Below are 24,882 nucleotides of genomic sequence, written 5' to 3'. Positions count from 1 at the left end.
AACAAAGTGTTTCACAACTTTATGAATGAACTTAATATAAGTCATTTAGAGTCCAACTTTATTTATTCAATGATCATACATGAAAAACCAAAAGTGTGCATTGTCATGTATATCAAAATAAACATAATGTCTAGACAAACTGTTAGAGAGCAAAGCAAGACTAAATTGAGCTGCTAAGCCCCATATGAGTTACATGATCCTTGAAAATATTAGCCGACAGACCTTTAGTCATAGGATTCAGCAATCATCAAAGTAGTACTAATATGCTCAAAATTCACATCTTGCTTCTTCACATAGTCTCTAACCATCAAGTACTTTATGTTGATGTGCTTGCTTCGGCTGCCACTTTTATTATTCTTAGAAAAGAATACTGTAGCTGAATTGTCACAAAAGATTCTCAATGGCCTTGAAATGGAATCGACAATCCTAAGGCCGGAAATAAAGTTTTTCAACCATAATGCTTGTGATGTAGCTTTATAACATGCTATAAATTCAGCCTCCATTTTGGATATTGCAACAATGGCCTGTTTGACACTTCTCCAAGATACAACACCTCCAGCAAGAAGGAAAATATATCCTGAAGTAGATTTACCAGTGTCTTTGTATCCACCCAGATCAGAGTCCGAATATCCAATCACCTCCAATGAGTCAGAGTATTTGTATGTGAACTTTAAATCCTTGGTTCCTTGCAAATATCTCAAGACCCTTTTACCAGCTTTCCAATGGTCAAGACCAGGGTTACTTTGATATCTGCCAAGCATTCCTACCGCAAAAGCAATATCAGGTCTAGTACAGGCCTGTGCATACGTAAGGCTCCAGACAAGCGAAGCATACAGAATGTCTTTCATTTGCTCCTTTCCAATGCATTCTGTGGATATTGATTCAATGAGAATTTGTCACCTTGAATTATGGGTGCTGCTATAGGTGAACAGTTCTTCATCCCGAATCTTTCCAGAATTCTTTCAATGTAGGCCTTTTGAGACCGTCCAAGTAATCTTTGGGATCTGTCTCTGTGAATCTCTATGCCTATGACATAAGAGGCTTCACCCATATCCAAAATTCTGGATAAGGAACTGTTTAGTCGCGTGCAAAATTCCCAAGTCACTACTTGCAAACAAAATATCATTCATATATAGGACTAGAAAAATATATTTGCTCTCACTTATCTTAAGGTATATACACTAATCAATGATGTTCTCTGTAAATCCAAATGAAGAAACAACATTATGAAATTTAATATACCATTGGTAGGAAGCTTGCTTTAGCCCATAAATGGATTTATTCAATTTGCAAATAAGGTGACTTCTGTTTGTAACTACCCGATTGGTCGTTTTGAGTAATTTTGTCTGGTCTGGTAGTTTGAGGTCACGAACAGCTTCATATTAAGTAAATCGACTTGTGTGCAGGGTTGGATTCAGTTTCCAGATGAAACGGAGTCGAATCGGAAGGAGGAATCTAGTTTTGAAAGCTTAAGCGATGGAAATTTGACCGAAATTTGACTTTTGAGTAAACGGCTCTGGAATGAGTTTTGGATGATATTAGTAGCTTCGTATGGTAATTTTGGACTTAGGCGTACATTCGGATTTGGGTTTGGAGGCCTGCAGGGCAATTTGAGGCATTTCGGCGAAAGTTAGAAAAGTTGAAGTTTGGTAAATGGAGAGGTTTGATCCATAGTTGACTTTTATGTTATAGAGGTTGGAATGCAATTATGAAAGTTGGAGCAACTCCGTTATGCCATTTGGGACTTGCCTGAAAAATTTGGTGTCGTTTGGAGTTGATTTGATATGGTTCGGACTCTTGGTTGCAATTCTAGAAGTTCTTGAAGTTCATAGTGATTTTCGTGCGTTTTGGCATCTGATTCGTGGCTCTGGAGATTATTTTGGTGTTTTGATTGGACAAGCAAGTTTGGGTTATGTATTCAGGCTTGTGAAAGTGTTTGGTTTGGAGCCCCGAGAGCTCGGGTGAGTTTTAGATTAGCTTCGGAGTGTTTCGATAATCTTTGTGAGTTCTGGCTCTGGTATCATCGTATTTGCGATGTTTATGTCGCAAATGTGACTATCGCAATTGTAGAGCAACCTCGCATCTGCGAAGCTGGGCTACTGAGGAAGGACTCGTATTTGCGAGGATTTTGCCGCTTTTGCGAGGCCTGTTGAGTTCGCATTTGCGGACTCCCCGTCACATTTGCGATGATGACAGTGCTGTTCCAGGCTCGCATTTGCGAAACATTCTTCACTTTTACGAGTTCGCATTTGCGAACCCAGTGTCGCAAATACGACATCTGCAGCCTGCTAAAAGCTGAGTATTCCGAGTTTTTCCTCATTTTTCATATTTTTGAACCCTAACTCTAAGAGTGTGCGATTTTGAGAGAAGATTTTCATACCAAATCATTGGGTAAGTGTCTCTAATCAATTTCCAACTATATTTTGTGATTATATTTTAGATTTAACATCAAATTCATGAGAATCTAAAGGAAAATTTGGGAAAATTGTGAAATCTTTCAAAAATGTAAAATGATGATATGAAGGACCAAATGGTATCAGAATTGGATAATTTTTGTATGGGTGAACTCGTAGCGGAATGGGTGTCTAGTTTTTGTAAATTTTGTCGGGTTCCTAGGTGTGGGCCCGGGGAGTTGACTTTTGTTGACATTTTATAAATTGTATAAGAATCATAATTTTGTTAATTGAAATTATTTTCTCTTGCATTGTTTGATGTATTCAAGTCGTATTTGGTTAGATTTGAGCTGTCTGGAGGTGTTTTATCCCAAGAAGTGCATTTTAGAGTATTAGTTTGTCATTTTTGAGGTAAGTATCTTGCCTAACCTTGTGTGGGGGACTTTTCCTTAGGATTTGAGTCTTCTATGCTAATTGTAGTCTATGTACGCGAGGTGACGAGTGTGTGCTCGGACTTATTTGTGGGAAATTTGCCTCTAGGGTTCTTAGGTCCTTATGTTCATTATATGCCAAGTATTCCATTATGATTGAGTTTTCTAATTGCTTAAATTACCTCCATATACTCCATATAATGTTATTAGCTTTCCTCTAATTCTTACGTGATACTTGACCCCTAATTGCCTTAATTGAAGTGATTGCCTTCCTTATTGTTTTGATACTTTTTTATTGTGAGTTCTTCTATGACTTCGTGCAAATATGTTACATGTCTAATTGTTGTGGGTACCCGTGTAGTTATCACGTACTTATTATGTCTTGTTGTTTTGTTAAGGTTATTGCGCTTCTTGATTTTTCTGTGATCCTTATTATGTACTATGCATGCTTAAATTGACGATTATTCATGTTGAACAAGACTTATGACATTCTCTTGAAAATTGACCATTGTTGAGTATTGGATCAATATGAGTTCTATATTGCGAAGCTAACTGTTGAAACAAGATTGGCTATTATTGATTCCCTTGCCGGAAGGTTATTGTTTTTATTGTTGATTCCCTTTCCGGGATGTTATTGTTTCTATTGTTGATTCCCTTGCCGGGAGGTTATTGTTTTTATTGTTGATTCCCTTGTTGGGATGTTAATGTTTCTATTGTTGATTCCCTTACCGGGATGTTATTGTTTCTATTGTTTGGGTGAGGAGAGTGTAAAGTACGAAGGGTGATGTTGTGCATGATGTTGTGAGGAAGAGTGTAAAGTACGAAGGGTGATGCCGTGCATGATATTGTGAGTGATTGTTAATGCACGAAGGGTGATGCCGTGCTGATATTGTGAGTGTAAAAGCATGAAGGGTGATGTCATGCCACATTATTGAGAGTAAAAGCACGAAGGGTGATTCCATGCCACATTATTGCGAGTAAAAGCACGAAGGGTGATGTCGTGCCATAATTATGAGAGAGTTAAACACGAAGGGTGATGCCGTACACATTTCTATTTATACATATGGTGAAGAAGTGTGATAAAGCACTAAGGGTGATGTCGTGCACTTTCTGTTTGTTGTTTATTTGTTGTTATCAATTCAAGTGTTTTAATTGCTCAGATTCCTTTACTGCTGTGATCCTTTGTGATGGAATCCCATAGTGTTTTCAATACTTCACTGTATTTATATACATATTTCAATACTGCAAGTTTCAATAATTGTTCATTTTTAATTCAATTAGTCACTCAATTAAATTCTACTAAGTTAAATTATTGAATCCCATGTTAAAGGGAATATATCATTCGACATTGTATTTTAACTTGAAATGGTACTTTCTTTATTCAAATAATTTTAAAAAAAATAACTTCATCTTTCTTTGCTGAGTTCCAAATTGGTTTAGAAGTTGTACTCTACTTTATGTTATGTAAATGAGACTCTTGGAACATCATAATTTCATTAGTTATGGGTCCTATGTACTGAGTAACATGAGAACGTTGTTGTGCAAAGTAAGACAAAATATGTGGGCACAAGGTGCCGAGTGTGCTAAAGGTTTGGATGTTGATATTATGATATGTGACATTGAGTTCTGAGATGGCTAGGGTTGTGCACCAGAAACGATATGATTGTTTGAGTTGACATTGTCTTCCTTACTTGAGTTCATTCTACTTCTCTGTGTTCCATCTATGTTTGTGTTGATTTATTTGGTTATCTTTCGTTTCCATCCGAGTTTCTTTTTATTATTTCGACTGTTTGTAGATTGATTTATTCTTGTTATTGATATTATTTTGTTACCTTTATCTTGATAATTGTTATCATATCCTGTTTAATCTATCTGACCAGTAGATGTCTTGATTGTTCCTCGTCACTACCCCACCGAGGTTAGTCTTGATACTTACTAGGCACTGCCGTGGTGTGCTCATACTACACTTCTATACATTTTTGTGTACAGATCTAAGTAATTGATCGATAGTAGCTGTGCATATCATCGTGGTGGAGACTCAAGGTAGCCTGTTGCGTTCGCAGGCCTCCGAGTCACCTTCGTTTGTATTTACGTTCCATTTATTCCTTCTCATTCTGGAACAATGTTGTATTTATTTTGTATAATTACTCTTAGAAAGGCTTATGACTTGTACCATCAGTTTTGGGAATTGTGATTTATTTAGAGTTATTTAATTTGAAGTCAGTAAATGTTAATGTTATTTAAGTAAATGTTAGGCTTATCTAGTTTAGAGACTAGGTGACATCACGACTCCTTCGGGGGGATTTTGGGTCGTGATAGTTTGTATCAGATCTCTAGGTTCATAGGTGCTATGAGTCATAAGCAGGTTTAGTAGAGTCTTGCGGATCGGTACGGTGACGTCTGTTCTTATCTTTGAGAGGCTATATAATTGTTAAGAAATTCCACTTCTTTCATTCCTTATCGTGCGACATTGATATAGCTCGAAGTGTATAACTTATGTTCCTTTACATCCACTCATGTATGATATTACGCTCTCAGTGTTCGCTATGTGCTAGTGGTTTGTGTTTCTACAGACGGGCTACGAAGGAGCCAGGGATGCTCAGGCATTGCCTCAACGTATTGTCCAGGCTAAAGATACATATGCATTGAGAGACTATTCAGTTGTTCATATGGAGGCACAACGGTTTCCGACATCTGATCGATGAGTACGAGCTTAAGAAGGTTCAATTAGTTGAATAGTTGTCGCGATTGTGGCAAGGACACGAGGTGGGTGTTGAGTGGGAATAGTTGGTGGTATTGGAGTACCTTGTGATTTATGTTGTACGAACTGTAAGGGTTAGTTTTGCGGATCATCAGACGTTGTTTTCTATGGCTTTGCGCCAAGTGGAAGAGTTCAATAGCAGCATTCAGATTGCAGAGTTAGATTTATATCAGATTTGGCCTAAGGTATGTGTATATGTGGTATTAGTGGGTTCTCAAATTTTGTGTATGACCAAGATCTGAGATCGTGCACGAGATGATGTTGGGGCTTACAGTGTTTCCTTGTCCTTAATGGATCTACATTTCAGCATCAAGGGAAGTCAGAGGAACAACTTCAGATGCATAAAAGGTCTATTCAGCGCGGGTATTGTGGTTGCGGTAGAACGGGGTGATTCAAAGGTAATGTGGTAGCTTATGAGCTTCTGGGCTATGTGGTTCGTGTTAGGATCATCTGTATTTGGGACTTTGATCGGAATTATTACATATCGACTATCCGAAAAACGGGCTAGCTCCGTGGTGTTGGGTCAACATAGCAATGAAGTAATTAGTCCTTTAAATAGGAATCTCTACTGGCATTTATGGTAGCGCTCTTGGAATGGATGGTTTGTATGAATCGGTTGAGTTAGGGAGGTGCAGTCCTGATGGATTAGTTGCGAGCGGGCGGATCTCAGAGAGTTCTCGATGGTTTGGCAACAACTTGAGTTGGCTGTCTACTATGAGCGTAAGCAATATGTGGTACATTGCGGTTTTCTCCAGGATCAGTATTTGGAATTTATAGAGTGTGGCATTGTTGGCTATCATATGTGAAGAATGTGCATTTTGGAAAGGACCTTGAGTTTTGGTTTGTGGGTGCGTGGCTAGTAGCATGGTGATTACTAGGTTTTGAGGCTTTCGAGGTTCATGTTTTGTTACGCGGCTAGAAATCCTATATGGGTGCTACAACAGATTGATATATCAGCCATTCAATTTGCGTAGTGGAGTTGGGTACGGAAATTTTGGTATTCCTAAGGTTTGGAGCTAGATGCCCTCATATGTGGATTATTTCCGTTTGCGGATTGTGAAAAAATATTGAGAATGGGATAATTAATATTCCCTCCATTTTAATTTATGTGAACCCACTTGACTAAGCACGAAGTTTAAGAAAAGAGAGAAGACTTTTGAATCTGTGGTGTAAAATGAAGCATATATATTTTGTGTGGCTATAAATCATTGCATAAAGGTAAATTGTTTCCAAATAGGGAAAATGGTCATTCTTTTTGGCACGGACTAAAAAGGAAATAGGTTCACATAAATTGAAACAGAGGGAGTAGCATGTATTATCGATAGGTTGTTGTGGATCTTTTGAAGAATATTTATCTAATTGAGAAGGATCAGGATTTGGTTGTGGGCTATTTGGAGGATCAGTGAGAATATGTATGTTGTGTCAGATCAAGTTTGTGTACCTCTGTGAGATTGTCATTTTGGTTATGTTATCAAGCAGAAGGAATATTATTTGTGCCCCTAGCCTATGTTATGTACTACCCTTTTATGTTGTGTTAGGCGGTGAGGTTGTATGATTATACCCCACACATGTTGTAATTCTGTTCAGGCCTTAGGGCGAGGCGGGCGAGATAGCCCTCGTGATGTTGATTTGCTCATTGTACCTTATATGTGCTTGCTTCTCTCATATTTTATTACTTTTGTTCACTTTTCCCACAGTTTTGTTTGTGCACTCTATTGTACTTAATATCAGTATTCATATGATCAGTGAGTCTGAGCATTTTAGCTTGATGAGTATTTGGGAGCGGGTTGCACGCGGCAGTGGATGTTATGTGGGATACTGGCTAGATGAGTATTTGGGAGAGGGTTACATGCCGCAGCGGATGTTATGTGGGATACTGGCTTGATGAGTATTTGGGAGCGGACTGCACACCGCAGCAGATGTTATGTGGGATACACTTTCCTTGTGTTTATTTGGTGTAGTGTTTTCCCTCCGTGTAACGATTTGATGAAAAACTATACTTTTGTGTCACACATATTATACTTGTTAGATAATTCTTATACTTGGCTTTCCTTTATTTGTGTTGTATAATTTAGTTATTACTGGTTTGGTGTACGAACTATGTAATATGAGAATCCGTGTGGTTCCGTGATGAGTTGTTAGTTGAGCTGTTTGTATTTGAGATGAGATTCATAAACCTGAGATTTGTGCTATGGTATTGGGGGTGAGGAGTGTTTGTAGGTATGTGGTTGTTTCTACAGAGAGTTGGGTAATGGCCCTCTACGGGCGAGAGAGCTTCTTGATTTGTTGATTCACGGGCGATTATGGGTCCCCGAACATTTCTTTATCATGGGCAGTGTTGTGGAGGTCCGGAACAAGGTTAAATTCGATGTGAAGTGTATTGTCGGCATCCAGTATGTTATTGAGCAGCTATGGTGGTCAGAGGTTATTGCTTCGGGCATTCGAGTCGTGTGAAACAATAGGTGATTATATTCTGAATTGGAATTTTGGCTCGGTTCAGCTTGTTCAGGTCCATGCGGTGTGATGATGTGGAATTCGGGTCCTATGATGAATTTCAGATGTTGAGGTTTGGGTTCTGTTCTAAGGGTATGGACTAAGGATGAGATGGGACCTTCAGTTAAGTTGCATTGTCAGTCCTACCTAGGTTTGGGTGATGGGGAATCACCCCGGGTGTTTGTATGGTGAGCTCATGCAGTGGTTCGATGGCTTTGAAACAACTCCGGGCATGTTCGAGGACGAACATATGTTTAAGTGGAGGAGGATGTAACGACTCGGCTGGTCATTTTGAGAAATTTCATCTAGTCCGGTTGTTAGAGGTCACGAGCAACTTCATATTATGTATATCGACTTGTGTGCATAGTTGGATTCAGTTTCCGGATGAAACGAAGTCGAATTGGAAGGAGTAATCTAGTTTTGGAAGCATAAGTGGTAGGAATTTAACCGAAATTTGACTTTTGAGTAAACAGCTCCGAAATGAGTTTTGGATAATGTTAGTAACTTCGTATGGTAATTTTGGACTTAGGCGTGCATTCGGATTTGGGTTTGGAGGCCTGTAGGGTAATTTGTGGCATTTCGGCGAAAGTTAGAAAAGTTGAAGTTTGGAAAATGGAGAGGTTTGACCTATAGTTAGATTTTATGTTATCGAGGTCAGATTGCGATTCTGAAAGTTGGAGAAACTCCGTTATGTCATTTGGGACTTGCTTGTAAAATTTGGTGTCGTTTGGAGTTGATTTGATATGGTTCGGACGCTTGGTTACAATTCTAGAAGTTCTTGAAGTTCATAGTATTTTCGTGTGTTTTGGCATCCGATTCATGGTTCTGGAGGTTATTTTGGTGTCCCAATCGCACAAGCAAGTTTGGGTTATGTATTCAAACTTGTGGGAGTGTTTGGTTTGGAGACTCGAGGGCTCGGATGAGTTTCGGATTAGCTTCGGAGTGTTTTGATAATCTATGTGAGTTCTGATTCTAGTATCATCGCATTTGTGATGTTTATGTCGCAAATGCGACTATCGCAATTGCGGAGCAGCCTTGAATTTGCGAAGCTGGGCTACTGAGGAAGGACTCGTATTTGCGAGGATTTTACCACTTTTGCGAGGCCTGTTGAGTTCGCATTTGCGAACTCCCCGTCGCATTTGCGATGATGACAATGTTGTTCCAGGCTCGCATTTGCGAAGCATTCTTCGCTTTTACGAGTTCGCATGTACGAAACCCAGTGTCGTAAATGCGACATTTGCAGCCTGCTAAAAGCTAAGTATTTCGAGTTTTTGCTCATTTTTCATATTTTTGAACCCTAACTCCGAGAGTGGGCGATTTTGAGAGAAGATATACCAAATCATTGGGTAAGTGTCTCTAATTAGTTTCCAACTATATTTTGTGATTATATCTTAGATTTAACATCAAATTCATGAGAATCTAAAGGAAAATTTGGGAAAAATTGTGAAATCTTTCAAAAATGTAAAATCATGATTTGATAGACCAAATGGTATCGAAATTGACTAATTTTTGTATGGTGAACTCGTAGCGGAATGGGTGTTCGGTTTTTGTAAATTTTATCAGGTTCCGAGGTGCGGGCCCGGGAGTTGACTTTTGTTAATTGTTTGCAAATTGTATAAGAATCATAGTTTTGTTAATTAAAATTGTTTTCTCTTGCATTGTTTGATGTATTCAAGTCGTATTTGTTTAGATTTGAGCCTTCCAAAGGTTCTTTCTCCCGAGAAGTGCATTTTAGAGTATCGGTTTATCATCTTTGAGGTAAGTATCTTGCCTAACCTTGTGTTGGGGACTTCCCCTTTGGATTTGAGTCTTCAATGCTAATTGTAGTCTGTGTACGCGAGGTGACGAGTGCGTGCTCAGACTTATTTGTGGGAAATTTGCCTCTAGGGTTCTTAGGTCCTTATGTTCATTATGTGGCAAGTACTCCGTTATGATTGAGTTTCCTAATTGCTTAAATTACCTCCATATGCTCTATATGATGTTGTTAGCTTTCCTCCAATTCTTACGCGATATTTGACCCCTAATTGTTGTGGTTACCGGTGTAGTTATCACTTACTTATTATGTCTTGTTGTTTTGTTAAGGTTATTGTGCTTCTTGGTTTTTCCGTGATCCTTATTATGTACTATGCATGCTTAAATTGACGATTATTCATGTTGAACAAGACTTATGACATTCTTTTAGAAATTGACCCTTGTTGAGTATTGACTCAAGTTGAGTTCTATATTGCGTAGCTAACTATTGAAACAAGATTGGCTATTGTTGATTCCCTTGCCGGGAGGTTATTGTTTTTATTGTTGATTCCCTTGCCTGGATGTTATTGTTTCTATTGTTGATTCCCTTGCCGGGAGGTTATTGTTTCTATTGTTGATTCCTTTGTCGGGATGTTATTGTTTCTATTGTTTGGGTGAGGAGAGTGTAAAGCACGAAGGGTGATGCCATGCATGATGTTGTGAGGAAGAGTGTAAAGCACGAAGGGTGATGCTGTGAATGATATTGTGAGTGATTTTTAATGCACGAAGGGTGATGTCGTGCCGATATTGTGAGTGTAAAAGCACGAAGGGTGATGCCATGCCACATTATTGCGAGTAAAAACATGAAGGATGATGTCGTGCCATGATTATGAGAGAGTTAAAGCACGAAGGGTGATGCCGTACACATTTCTATTTATACATATGGTGAGGAAGAGTGATAAAGCAAGAAGGGTGATGCTGTGCACTTTCTGTTTGTTGTGTTTATTTGTGGTTATCAATTTAAGTGTTTTAATTGCTCAGATTCCTTTACTATTGTGATCCTTTGTGATGGAACCCTGTAGTGTTTTCAATACTTCGCCGTATTTATATACATATTTCAATACTACAAGTTTCAATAATTGTTCATTTTTAATTCAATTAGTCACTCAATTAAATTTTCTTAAACTGTCTGAGGTTGTATTTTACTTAAAAAGGAATTTCTACTGAGTAATTTATTAAATCCCATGTTAAAGATAATAATTCATTTGACGTTGTATTTTAACTTGAAAATGGTACTTTCTTTATTCAAATGATTTAAAAAAATAACTTCATCTTTTCTTGCTGAGTTCCAAATTGGTTTAGAAGCTGTACTCTACTTTATGTTATGTAAATGAGACTCCTGGAACATCATAATTGCATTAGTTATGGGTCCTATGTACTGAGTAACATGAGAACGTTATTGTGCAAAGTGAGACAAAATATGTAGGCACAAGGTGACGGGTGTGCTAAAGATTTGGAAGTTGAGGTTATGATATGAGACATCGAGTTCTGAGATGGCTAGGGTTGTGCACCAGAAACGATATGATTGTTTGAGTTGACACTGTCTTCCTTACTTGAGTTCATTCTACTTCTCTATGTTCTAGCTATGTTTGTGTTGATTTATTTGGTTATCTTTCGTTTCCATCCGAGTTTCCTTTTATTATTTCGACTGTTTGTAGATTGATTTATCCCTGTTGTTGATATTATTTCGTTACTTTTATCTTGATAATTGTTATCATATCATGTTTAATCTATCTGACCAGTAGATGTCTTGATTGTTCATCGTCACTACCCCACCGAGGTTAGTCTTGATACTTATAGGCACCACTGTGGTGTGCTCATACTACACTTTTGTACATTTTTGTATACAGATCCAGGAATTGATCGATAGTAGCTGTGCAAATCGTCGTGGTGGAGACTCAAGGTTGCCTGCTGCTGCGTTCGCATGCCTCGGAGTCACCTTCGTTTGTATTTAAGTTCCATTGATTATTTCTCGTTCTGGAACAGTGTTGTATTTATTTTGTATAACTACTCTTAGAAAGGCTTATGACTTGTACCGCCGGTTTTGGGAATTGTGATTTATTTAGATTTATTTAATTTGAAGTCAATAAACGTTAATGTTATTTCAGTAAGTAAACGTTAGAGTTACCTAGTTTAGAGACTAAGTGCCATCACGACTCCTTCGGAGAGATTTTGGGTCGTGACATTGTCCTTATTACAAAATCCTTCTGATTGATGCATGTATACCTCCTCTTCAAGATCCCCATTCAGGAAAGCTGTTTTCATATCCATTTGATGTAACTCTAAATCAAAATGAGTTACTAATGCCATGATTATTCTCAATGCATCCTTCTTTGATACTGAAGAGAAGGTTTCATGGTAATTAATGCCTTCCCTTTGAGTAAAACCCTTGGCTACAAGTTTGGCTTTATATCGTTTGATATTACCAGATGATTCTCTTTTAGTTTTAAAGACGCACTTGGAACCTATGGTAGAGGATCCCTTTGGTAATTCGACGAGATCCCAAACTTTATTTTTAGCCATAGATTCTAACTCTTCTTCCATGGCATCATACCAAAGTGTGGAGTTTTCTCCACTCATGGCTTGTGAAAACGAGCAAGGATCATCTTTTAGTCCAATATCATAATCAGACTCTTTGAGATACACAATATAGTCACTAGAAATTGATGGTTTTCGAACTCTTGAGGATTTTCTTACTCTCACTGGTTCAAGAACTTCTTCAATGGGTTCAGGTAAAGCGGGTTGATCTTCATGTGGCTCCTCAAGTGGTGGTGGATCTTGTACTTATTGTTGTTCAGATAATTCATGAGAATTTTTCTGAGCAACATTCAAGTTTTCAATACATAAAGGTACCACAAGTGGTTTCCTTATTTCTTCCAATTCCACCCTTTAAGTCAAACCACTCCCTCTTTCTTCATGTTCCTCAAGAAATTTAGCATTTCTAGCCTCAACAATTTTAAGAGAATGAGAAGGACAATAAAACCTAAATCCCTTAGAGTTAACTGCATAGTCTATAAAATAACCACTTATTGTTCTTTCATCCAACTTCTTTAGTTGTGGGTTATAAACCCTCACTTCAGTTGGACATCCCCAAACATGTAAATGATTTAAACTAGGCTTTCATCCTTTCCATAACTCGAAAGGTGTCTTGGAGACAGCCTTGGATGGAACCCTATTTAAAATATACACAACGATTTTTAAGGCTTCACTCCATAAGGATAAAGGTAAATTTGATCTACTAATCATGCTTCTTACCATGTCCATCAATGTCTGGTTCCTTCTTTCTGCTACACCACTTTGTTGTGGTGTTCCTGACATGGTATATTGAGCAATTATACCTTCACTTTCAAGGAACTCAGCAAATGGACCCTTAACTTGTCTCTTATCTGTGTACCTACCATAATATTCTCCACCCCTATCAGATTTTATAATTTTGATCTGAGCACCAGTTTGTTTCTCTACTTCTATTTTGTAAACTTTAAAAGCATCAAGTGTTTCTGATTTGTTAAACAAAAAATAGAGATACATATATCTTGAATAGTCATCAATAAACGGGATGAAATATCTCTCACTATTCAAGTAAGGGGTAGGTAAATGTCCACATATATCTGTATGTATGATCTCAAGTAATTGAGAACTCCTTTTGGTACATTTAGTTGATTTGTTGGTCTGCTTACTCTTCATGCAGTCCACACAAGTCCCAAAGTCAGAAAAATCAAGAGCTTTTAGAACTCCATCATTAACCAACCTTTTGACTTTATCATAGAGATGTGTCCCAATATCTTATGCCAAAGATTTAATGAGTTCTCATTGATAATACATCGCTTAGTGCCAATTTTTTTATCATGCAAAGTTAATACATTGCATTCAAATGTGGGGTCTAGCTCAAGTTTATATAAATTTCCATTCAAATTTTCAAAACCAATAACTTTATTATCTTTCAAAAGTTTCACAGAAGGATAATGAAAATTCAAATCATATCCACTAATCGATAGTCTTGAAAGAGAAATTAAATTTCTAGAATATTCTGGAACATAAAAAGTATTTTCTAAATCCACGTAAAAACCATCCTTCAAAATGAGCCTATAAGTCCCCACGCCTTCCACTCGCGAACGCATCCTATTGCCAGAATAGACGTATTGTTCACTTCCTATCGGCTTCTTCTGATTTAGAAAGCCCTGCATGATTTTGACAATGTGAATTGTAGCACCATAATCAATCCACCATGTATTATCAGAAACTTCAGTAAAATTAGATCCATAACATACAAAGGTAAAATTAACTTTCTTCTCAAGCCATTTCTTGTATTTCAGGCAATCCTTCTTCTAGTGTCCCTTCTTCTAACAGAAACGACAAGCATCTTTGTCAAAGGTGTTTTTCTTCTTCATGGGTACAATTTTGTCCTTCTTTGTATTTCTCTTACCATGAGTCACCATATTAACACTTTCAGGTGTCTCATGCTTCAACCTCTCTTCTTCTTGAACACACATGGTCAAAAGTTCATTGATTGACCATTTATCCTTATGTGTGTTGTAAGAAATCTTGAACTGACCATATTCCGCAGGAAGTGAGTTGAAGATGAAATGCACGAGAAATGGTTCAGACATATCAACCTCAAGGGACTTGAGTTTAGCAGCAATGTCTCTGATCTCCATAATGTGCTCACGCATTATACGACTTATGTAGAAAGTCATACTTGAGAGCCTCTTCATAAGGGTGCTGACCAATGCCTTGTCAGAGCTTACAGATTGTTCATCAATTGCCTTCATGCAAGCTTTGACCTTATCGCTATTAGGGATAGAACCCCTAATGCTTTGGCTTATGTGAGCTTTTATGAGCATTAAACTTAAGCGATTAGATCGCTCCCACCGCTCATAATTAGTCTTAGCAGTTGGCACTTGATTCCGTGGGAATAGGTGGTTCATCCACATGGAGTGCCAGGTCTAGATCCAAGCACCCTAAAGTGAGAAGGACTTTATCCTTCCATTCAGTATAATTGTCACCAGAAAGCATTGGAATTCGAGCATTCTCATTAAAAATAGCGGTAGGAAAAGCTGTAAATACTGCAAAACAAGGATAAACATACATAAGCTATGAAGTACAATCCATCAAAGGTGAATCACGTAAAATACCGATTCATAGTAAATTCTAAACCTTCCTGTGGGCAGAGGTTGCAACCCATGCATAGAATTTACTAACTTTATTAGACTAGTAAACAAAAACACATAGAAATTAATCTGTACCTGTGGGCATAAGATAATTTTCAACTTAAAGGTTTACTATCTCATTCCAATTAACCTCACCAAAATAGTTACCTCCCTGTAGGGTCGGGTTACTATTCTAATGAGATAACTGGACTAAATAGATGTCATTAAAAATTTTAATCACTAGACTTATGTGATTAAACAACTTAATTTCTTTTATATCAAGTACTCAAGATGCCATGGCTACTCCTAAGTACATCACATAAAAGAAAACTCAAATTACATCTCAAAATAATTAATCTTAGTAATCAACTTAAGCAAATGTTGACCGGCTTCAAAATGGGTACAATAGATATAAGCGCAAGGTTATTACCCCAAAAGTTAATTCTCATAATTAAAATATAAAAGCACTTAAAATACTAGCAAAGTTGTAAAATATATTTTAATTTAAAAGAATTTAACTACCCTTTTCTCATAATTTGAAGACAAAAACCAAGCAAATTTGGCAAAAATATGAGAAGGGAACATTCAAAGTATTAATTTCAGAATTACGGGCTTCATTAAATAATGTACACAAAATATGATAACCAAAGCAACTTAATTTATGCGCCCGAAAAACACTTGTGATTTAGAGAAAGTTAATCAGGACTACATGAATCTTTAACATTGTTTAAATAACCAACACCTCTTCACAATTTAGATTCATAAACACATTCCAGAGAAAATTGCCTTTGAATAATAAACATAACATAGATCCAAACGAAAGGAAATAAGGCAACATCAGTTAAAAGACAACAGTAGTTACTTCCAATATTCATAAACAACTCTTTCTGTTCATATTATATTAATTAATATCTAATTGTCATACAAATGCACAAATTTCATATATAAGGCAGTTAACGACAATATAGTCGGAACCAAAACTAAAGATTAATCTATCGATAAAAGTTTGGTTCCATGTTATGAATTAATTGTTGCAGAAACCTGACAGTATAGGATGGTACTTATATTTTAACCACCATCAACAAAAGTAGATACTGAACACACAGCTAAAGGTAGGCTCTGATACCACATGTTAAATTCAAATACAAATACAGAGCCAACACAGCGGAATATTTAATAGGAACGTACATTCAGCCATTATTGTTCAAGTGTTGTAGAGAATCACCTTTGGGAAACTTTGGCAAAAACCTAGGAGCCTTCTAGCCTTTGCCTATCGTAGGATGCCAGACTGATGGAGTCACAGACGTATTTATAGGTAGGCTAGGGACTCTTAGGCAAATACTTTAGCCCTAGGGACTTCTCCATAAATTATAATTACCCTAGGGACTCCAAATATATAGTAATTTCTTTCCATCAAAGAAACTACCATATATGCATAATTCCATAATATTATCTGATATATTATTTCCCTTGGGAGACAAGCTAAATAATTTATTACCTTATATGTGGGTCACTCTAGAAGTCTCTAGAAGAGACGGTAATTTCTAACACTAGAATTATGCAAATCGTAGATAAATGTCTCTCTCTCTTTCTCTCTCATAATGAAATTAATAGGTACATTTTTGGTTGGATAAAATTATAAATACAAATACAGTTTAATTTTTATAGAAAACAAAATTGCCATATGACAAAAAATGAAAAAGAAGAAGAGAATAAGTTGAAACTCCTTCAATAATTATATCTCTAACAAAGAGCGATTGTCATGGGTTTAAAAAGGGAAAAGAAATTAGTTAATATTCCTATTAAAGAAAGTCAAAATTGTTGTAGGTTCAAAAGGAAAAAAAGAATAAGAGAACAAGAAGAAAACTTAAATGCATATATTTATAAAATATCTTTATAGAAAACAACTTCTTAAATTAGGATTTTAAAAGCGTTATCGGCTGAAATTACGAAGGAAGAATGATAAATTTTGAATTTTAAGTGATCAACTTATAAATTAGAACAACTTTTTAATTAACGAATTATTGAGAACTTCTATGGAGGAGTTTCTTTTTTTATTGAGTTAAGTACATAGGGTCAATATTTATTCATTTTTAGGAATATAAACTTTTATTTTATAGCTTAAAAACAATATTTTAATATAATATCTATACAACTTTGTAAAATTCTTTTATCCATTGAGATAATGTACATGCCAAAAATAGCACGGGCTAGCCATAAATTGAGATATTGTTGCAATAAATTATACACTAATGAATTTAAATATTATATACCAAAAAGGTATATAGCATGTTATTTTGGTATATAATACAAATTAGTCTTCTTCGCTAGTTCACCTCAATTTCAACCTAAATTTAACAAAACTAAATTATCTTCGTAATCAACTACAGTACGTAAAACTAGACTATCACATAAGATATGAACTTGCAAGAAAAGAAACTAATTGCAACTCTTAAATAATTTGAATGCTGAATAAACATTTAAATATTTTAGAATCCTAATGTACTAATAATAACTAAAAATTCTAGTAAATAATTGATCTTCTCTTCATACTTTGAGGTCTGGATATATCTGGATGTCTACTAGCTAGCATCATCTTCCTCGGCAGAGGCAATGCCAAATAAAAGTGAGGCCAATTCTCACGCCAAGTGCAACTGCAGAGATTTTGACGAATATACCTAACATATGTGGTAAACAATTTTGTGATTTGATTGCAAGAAAACACATGAAACTGATTACAAATATTTCTACTAGCGCAAAGAAGATGAGGCTAAGGCATGCTGGAAAACCAAGACAAACTATTGCTTCCTCAGAACACATGCTGGAAGATTAGGTATTGCTTATAGCGCCTTCTAAAAGTTCATAGTGAAATTTGATCTCATTTGGAGCTGATATGAGGTGATTGAGATCGAATTTTTCGGCTAAAAATTGAAGAAAAATACAGTTATCCAATAGTATACCGCTACAATATACAAATATACTATAAGATTATATAGCTATACTGCAACGGTATACTATAATAATAAAAGAACACAGTTACCTAATAGTATACTGCTATGGTATACAATATACTGTAGGAGTATATAATTATACTGCAACAATATACTGTTATGGTATACAATATACTATAATGGTGTATTACGATAATATGCAATATACTGCAACAGTATGTTGTAATAGTATACAATATACCATAATAGTATACTTTGACTGTTATTTGTTGAATCATCTAGGTGCTTGTGTAGAGCTAAAGTCATGGTTATAGTAACATTATGTTGTTGTAGTATATAATATAATAAAACAATATACCGTAAGAAAGAAGTCATTTCTTAATTTTTTCAACTAGGTCCTTGTAAATGTTTTCTTAAATGAAATTTTTGATAGATTTCCATAAAAATAATATTAATTGTATAAGAAGTAGATGTCAGAAGACATAAAATAGTAATATACCTATTTGGTGTATTTATATGCAGTTTTGGTATACTATTAAAACAAGTATTTTATAATAACATTAAATACTAATATGCCATTTTATTATACTGATATACTATCTTATTATAATGATATATAATTTTAGATCCTATGTGCTAGAAATATTTACAGTAATACATATAATTTAAAAAAGAAAAACATGAAAGATAATAAGAAAAAGATAAATAAGATATACTATATAGCTTATTTTTTTGATAATTGATTTGGAGAAAAAGAAAAATATGAAACAAATAAGTGAAAAAAAATACTTTATCCGTTTTTTAAAATTATATAACAAAAGGAAAAAATAAATAAAGGAAAGGAACAAATGAGTGCTGGATCATCGATAAGCATTCTATGGTCCATGGAATAGGTAGACCGGGTAAATACTTTGGTTTGGCTAGAAGCAGGTAAATTATTTGTGTTGGATAGGTATTTGTGAACTTATCCCTTGAAACTATACAATTGTAGAGAAAGAATGATAGGTAAGTCGCGTAATTAATATGGGTGGGATAGGTAGATAGTGTAACCATTTTCAAAATGGGTTAAAGTGGGTAAGTATTTTGATTTTTGTAGGTATATAGTATAATTTCTTCCAATTTAAACCCATCGAAATGTGGCCTGACACGTCCATTTGATACCCCTAATCCATATGGACCATTAAGGGCTATTTCAAATCTTATCCCTTTCCATGCATCATTAACATCAAAGAATTTACTGGAGAAGAGCATTTGAGCCACCCGAAGCCATAACCCATGGATGATGGATCTTAACCAGGATCTTTTCTTTCTCTATTTTTGGGTTAACAGTAACATTGTAAAATAACCCATTGTTCAATTGTTATAATGTACTGATTTGAAGCAAACGGGGCTTGTGAGAATTAGACATGAATGGATGCAGTAACTACTCTCGCAACCCATTCATTCGTGACACGGCAGAAACCCACAGAGCATATAAGTTAAACAAAATTAAAAGGTAAAGCAAAATTATGTTTCCTTTCATGTGTACTTGGAAACACCAATAAAACCTGTCAAAGCAATCCAACCAGAGTAATATGGGAGTTCTAGTGAAATGTACGTCCCATATAAAGAAATATACGAATACAAAAACCAAGCCCACAGGACGACTAACTTGAAGTGTTTGATCATAAAAAGCGCACATGTTTTTCCTGCAGAATATATTTCTATATCCGTCATGGAGATCTACAAGCAACACAGTAGTTATTCTCAATCGAAAAACTTCAAGGGAGATTTGATTTCTTCATGGAATTGTACGCTGATAGAGAGGCAAAGCTCATCTACAAGCAACACAGTAGTTATTCTCAATCGAAAAAGCTTCAAGGGAGATTTGATTTCTTCATGGAATTGTACGCTGATAGAGAGGCAAAGCTCCCAGAGCCTCACGTTCTGCTCTCTCCCTTTTAACCTGTAAAACATACAAACCAAACGCATTAACGGCCACCTACTTAAGCTCTAAGAAGTAAGAAGATAAGTCGGCCAATCAACATGTACTCAATAGAAGTTATACAACAGCCCTAAACCCATCATTACACCATACGGCTGTTCTGAATCTACAATGATAAAGTAGTAAATGGATGTTTGACATGCCAAGATATTACCTGCTTAAATGTCGAATCAGAGATAAAGCACATTCTTTAGAAACCTAATGATAATCTTGCCATCCACCCGTTTGTCAAAAAGGTCGGATACATGTGGCAATACCAACTCATTTAGGTTAAAATCCAAGAAGCAAATGGTTAAAAACCATTCCAAGTGGTACACTAGTACCCTTTGCAGGTTACTGGAAATGAAACGACATAAGGCAGAGAAAAAGATGCAATATGGCATCACTATAAAGAAAGCAAGGCCACTTTTGCTCAAGGCATACAGATTCAAAGAAAAATTACCCAAGGCACATACATAGACCAGCAAGGTTACCGTTGGAAGCAGAATTCAAGAACAAGTAGGGTTTAAACTCCATTAAGAGCTCATTGACCATCTGATGCCTTGAGTAGGCATGAGCAGGGCAGTAACGTACTATTAATGAAATTGGAAACATAACTAAAACTAGAGATAGAAAATGGAAACTTACAAGAGCTAGCATTTCCTGAAGATAGCTCCTAAATGGCGTTTGCATTGCCTGCACAAATTGGTAAAACCTTTTATTAATACCCAACAAGTAAATACCTACATCAGCATCAAGCTCAGTCGACATTAGAACAGGGAATAATCTTAATTTTCCAACCCCTTTTTTCTGAAGTAAAAGCATACTTAAAAACCAACCCTTTGCGAATGGATGATTATAACAACCGCTCCCTGCATTCCAATTCAAACAACCGGGAAAAAACACTACTCCCCATCGCTTTACTTTCTTTTGAGACCCCTGTGCAAAGATGTGACCTTTCAATCCTTTCTTTCCCGAAAGGATATTTAAGTAAAATGAGTTCTCACAAAGAGAACAGATAATATCCAAGTGAACCAATCTGAAGGTAAGAGGAACAAAATTAAAAATCAAGATCGAGGACTTTAGATTTTTCAAGACTATCATACTTTCACAATGTACAGTGCATAGATGATCCTTGACATTAATATCAAGCTCTTCATTCCATCACTGGGAACTATGTATTTTGCACGCCAATCATCCCAGTTTTACAGTTTTAAGACAAAATGTTGCTTAATGGCATGAATAATCCACTCTACTCAGATTTCCTTAGCCTGGCGGGGCAGCCACAAAAACCAGCAAGGGGGAAAGGACAAGAACAGAGAGCCCATCCACGAAGTACATATCAGATTAAAACTCAAACAAAAAAACATAATCCAACAGCGGATCGGAGTAAAAAATAATAAACAAGGATACATCGAGAAACCTTTTTCATTAGACAAGCTAGGAGTATTATATGAGACAAGACAGGGAATAATCTTATTTTAATTGTTCGATTTAATCTTTTCAGTTGGTGTGTGTTTTTTTTTTGGGGGGGAACTTCTGGGAGGATTTCTCCACCTTTGCTTCCTCCAGCTATGGGTTCAATGAAAAAAGATTGACTCATTCCTTCTCACTACCCTCTTCAACCAATCAAAAATTGACATGGAATAGAAGATCTATAGATAATTCTCCCCTAATCAAAATTGGGTAAAGAAAATTAGGATGCTTAGAAGAACCATTCAACCACACATAAAAGAGCTATCAAGGTTTCACCATATGATTCACAAAAGACCCTACATCAATAACTGATATTATCTTATTAGTTTGAAAAAGGTCTTCATTCTTCCTTCCGCTTGCTTCAGTCAACTCCTAGCCCATCATTCACTAATACCGCTTTCACAACGACAAGAACAAACTAAAAATGAAAGAAGACAGCAAATAAGTAGGAGGGGGTGAGGGTGGAGTACGAAGCACACAAAGAGTTCTTCTATTGGTCTATTTTGTCACCACATGCACCAATACTACAGAAGAGGAAATTGTCGACAATTCTATTTGTCTTAGTGCGGCATACAATAGGATACTATGCAAGTACCTGGAGATCTTCTGGGAGGTATTGGTGCTTCATTGAGAGGTCCATTGCACGCTTAAGGCGCTGGATTCTGGCATCAACAATCTCCCTTGGAAGGCGATTAAGAGCCTCCTTCACGTCCAAATCGTACATTGGATCATGCAGGTCATCATATCTAAGCCCTTGTTTCACAAAAACCCATAACCATATAAAATGTTAACAAGCAGTAACTCTAATCAGAATAATTGAAATAGTGAAATAACAAAATGCTGTTTCCTTCTGTTTTATTTTCATGATTTTATTTCTTTATCAGGCCACAAATTTAAGTTGCTCAACTAAGTGGCAATTCTATGGAATCAATATGACATTGTAAAATGATTTTTCTAGCAGAAGAAATTAAAAAAAACACTCCCCTGACTCGTTGATTGGAAACAAGAGGATTTAAACAGCTTAGGTTGGAGAAAAGCGGTTTTTCTATTTTTCTTATAACAGACAAACCAAATAAGTAAAGGGAAATATGCAACAAACTTTAATAACCATCAGTACAAATGGATTAATACCAATTACCCAGATGGTATTATGTGCATTAAGAATTTAATTCTGACAAATGCTAAGAATATATTTACTACATTACACCGCTGGGTAAGCACACAAGTTTAGGAATACCCATCCTCTTATGGACAAAAACCATATCCCCATGGAATTTGAACCTGAGATCTCTTGCACTCAATACCTCAACTTTGACCACTGGGTCAAGGCATCATTGGCTAAGCAAAGGAAATCAAAAAAAAAAAACTTGAAATAATGATCTACAGATGTGATTTGGGAATTAAAGACAAAGTTATGAAGATTTATATGCAGGAAAACATAAATGGGTAAATATCAATAGCCCAAATGCTCGAATATGCATTTACACAGAAAAGAAATAACATAAGTATATGAAATCAACAACCAATACTGAACCTAAGAAAATCAAATCAGAAGAATTTCAAATGGCAATAAACATATATAATAAGGGAAAATGGAAGGAAAGTACACCAATATTTCTATATGGAGAAGTATAAACCCATCAATAAAAATGACCCTTAGGCTAGAATATCTCAATTATAACATTAATAAGCAATTCAAAGCAGAAGACAGACCCTTAAAGAGGAAAAAACAGCTCCACAACACCTTGACAATTTCACCGGGTACCTACTATCTAACTTTGCCCATTAAGGTTTAGGCAGATGGAAAGAAATCAAGCATTTTTTTTTCGTCTCTGCTAGGAGTTGAACCCTGGTCTCCCATCCTTGGGTGCTCAACTCTAGAACAGTTTTCAACTTCTAAAAGAATATATACACACACAAACAAACATTTATGACGGGGAAAACCAAAGACAGATTCATCTTTTTAGAATTGGAATCTTTTACATGATTTAACCATTATCATTTTCTGCTAAATTAGCTTAAATTAGAAATCACTGTTTGGTTATGTTTAGCGTATCTTTTTAGCAAATATTAGCTACTATTTTGACGAAACTGATCCAATTATCATCGAACATATAATAATCGCATTAATTTGAACCAAACAAACCTTTAAATAACAATCAATATGCTAGAACATGTATCAAATGCAGATCTGAAGATAGAAATGGGTATAAAAGTAGACAATTTTTGTACCGTAATTACGGAGGCGAGCGGAGAGGGATTTCTTGTGGATTGCAGCGAGAGGGTTCTTCTTTGGATCCACCAGCCATTTCGAGAACGTCGATGCCATTGTTCGATCGCAATGTGTCTCTGCTAACAAAAGATTAGGGATTTTCCTTTTTGTCTCTAGAAGGGTCTATGACTATGGTCTTTGGTCTGTATTTACTCCCGGCCTCCGGAGTCTTTTGACACTTTTGCCCAGGGCAAAACAATAATATTACAACAAAACAGACCAGAATCTCTCGAATACATTGGGCCAAAAAGGCCCATAACTCTTGAACGAAGAACATGCTTGGCCCAACATTTAAAAACTATTAAGTGTAGTAAATAGGGAAATTTTCATAAAGCACTACCTTTTAGTAGTAATTAATCATCTGTAGATACTATTTGCTATATTACGGATTATAGATATCTTTTATGTGGTTATAAGATATATTTGATGTATTTAAGCAATTATATTAATGAATACAGTAGCAAAAATAAGCGTGAGTCAAGGAAGTCCAGCTAATCAGTTGTTGTATTCGAGTGTATTCGACTGCATTCATGGAGTGAAACATAGGATTACAGCTGGATAGATTATTGTATTCGACTGTATACCCGATGTGAAATAGGGAATTACACTGTTTTTAAAAAGGAAAGTGAATCAATTAACATAATAGACTCCTAATATAACTCAACAAACTCAATTATAACACACAAAATTTGTATTTTCCGTTATAAAAAAGATTCTCAACCGAAAAATACCCCAAAAATATAGCAATCTTCAAAGAAATTATATAATACATCTGAATACATAAATTATATTAATTAAAAAAACTTATGAATACATTTATGGCATATAGCGAGGCAATGAATACAATGAAATACATAGAATACAGCGGGATACATTGAAATACAATGAGAAAAAAAGACAATGAATACAATGAAATACATGAAATTCAACGAGATACATTGAATTACAACGAAAAATAAATAATGAATACAATGAAATACATGAAAATACATTGACATATATTTACAGAAAATCATCCTACAACATCCATATCTCAATTTTTTCAATTGGCAGGGACGGTATTCACGAGGCTAGTGGAGCCAGCTTATACAGCAGTGAGGAACGAGTTTAGGAGGAGAATGGGAAGGAAAACGACAGTGACAAGCCTTGGCGGATTCGACACTTGCTACACAGTCCCCATTACAATTCCAACAATAACGTTGAT

The 24,882-nt window shown here is 35.9% G+C and overlaps 2 protein-coding genes across 2 annotated transcripts; both read right to left on the bottom strand.

The window, feature by feature from the left end:
• Positions 1-224: 224 nt before the first annotated feature.
• LOC142162818 (uncharacterized) lies at positions 225-14,710 on the bottom strand. The gene is made up of 5 exons (XM_075219723.1): positions 14,215-14,710; positions 13,996-14,109; positions 13,208-13,651; positions 12,096-12,652; positions 225-797 (listed from the first exon to the last, which is right to left on the bottom strand). The coding sequence occupies exons 1-5, from the start codon at positions 14,708-14,710 to the stop codon at positions 225-227; spliced, it is 2,184 nt and encodes a 727-aa protein (XP_075075824.1).
• Positions 14,711-19,463: 4,753 nt separating this feature from the next.
• LOC107808039 (cytochrome b-c1 complex subunit 7) lies at positions 19,464-23,810 on the bottom strand. The gene is made up of 4 exons (XM_016632521.2): positions 23,639-23,810; positions 22,002-22,159; positions 20,579-20,626; positions 19,464-19,912 (listed from the first exon to the last, which is right to left on the bottom strand). The coding sequence occupies exons 1-4, from the start codon at positions 23,733-23,735 to the stop codon at positions 19,844-19,846; spliced, it is 372 nt and encodes a 123-aa protein (XP_016488007.1). The 5' UTR covers positions 23,736-23,810; the 3' UTR covers positions 19,464-19,843.
• Between the last annotated feature and the right edge of the window lie 1,072 nt (positions 23,811-24,882).

The sequence above is a fragment of the Nicotiana tabacum genome, chromosome 1, assembly GCF_000715075.1.
Source record: "Nicotiana tabacum cultivar K326 chromosome 1, ASM71507v2, whole genome shotgun sequence".
NCBI classification, from domain to species: domain Eukaryota; kingdom Viridiplantae; phylum Streptophyta; class Magnoliopsida; order Solanales; family Solanaceae; genus Nicotiana; species Nicotiana tabacum.
This window is presented reverse-complemented; position numbering and strand designations above follow the sequence as displayed.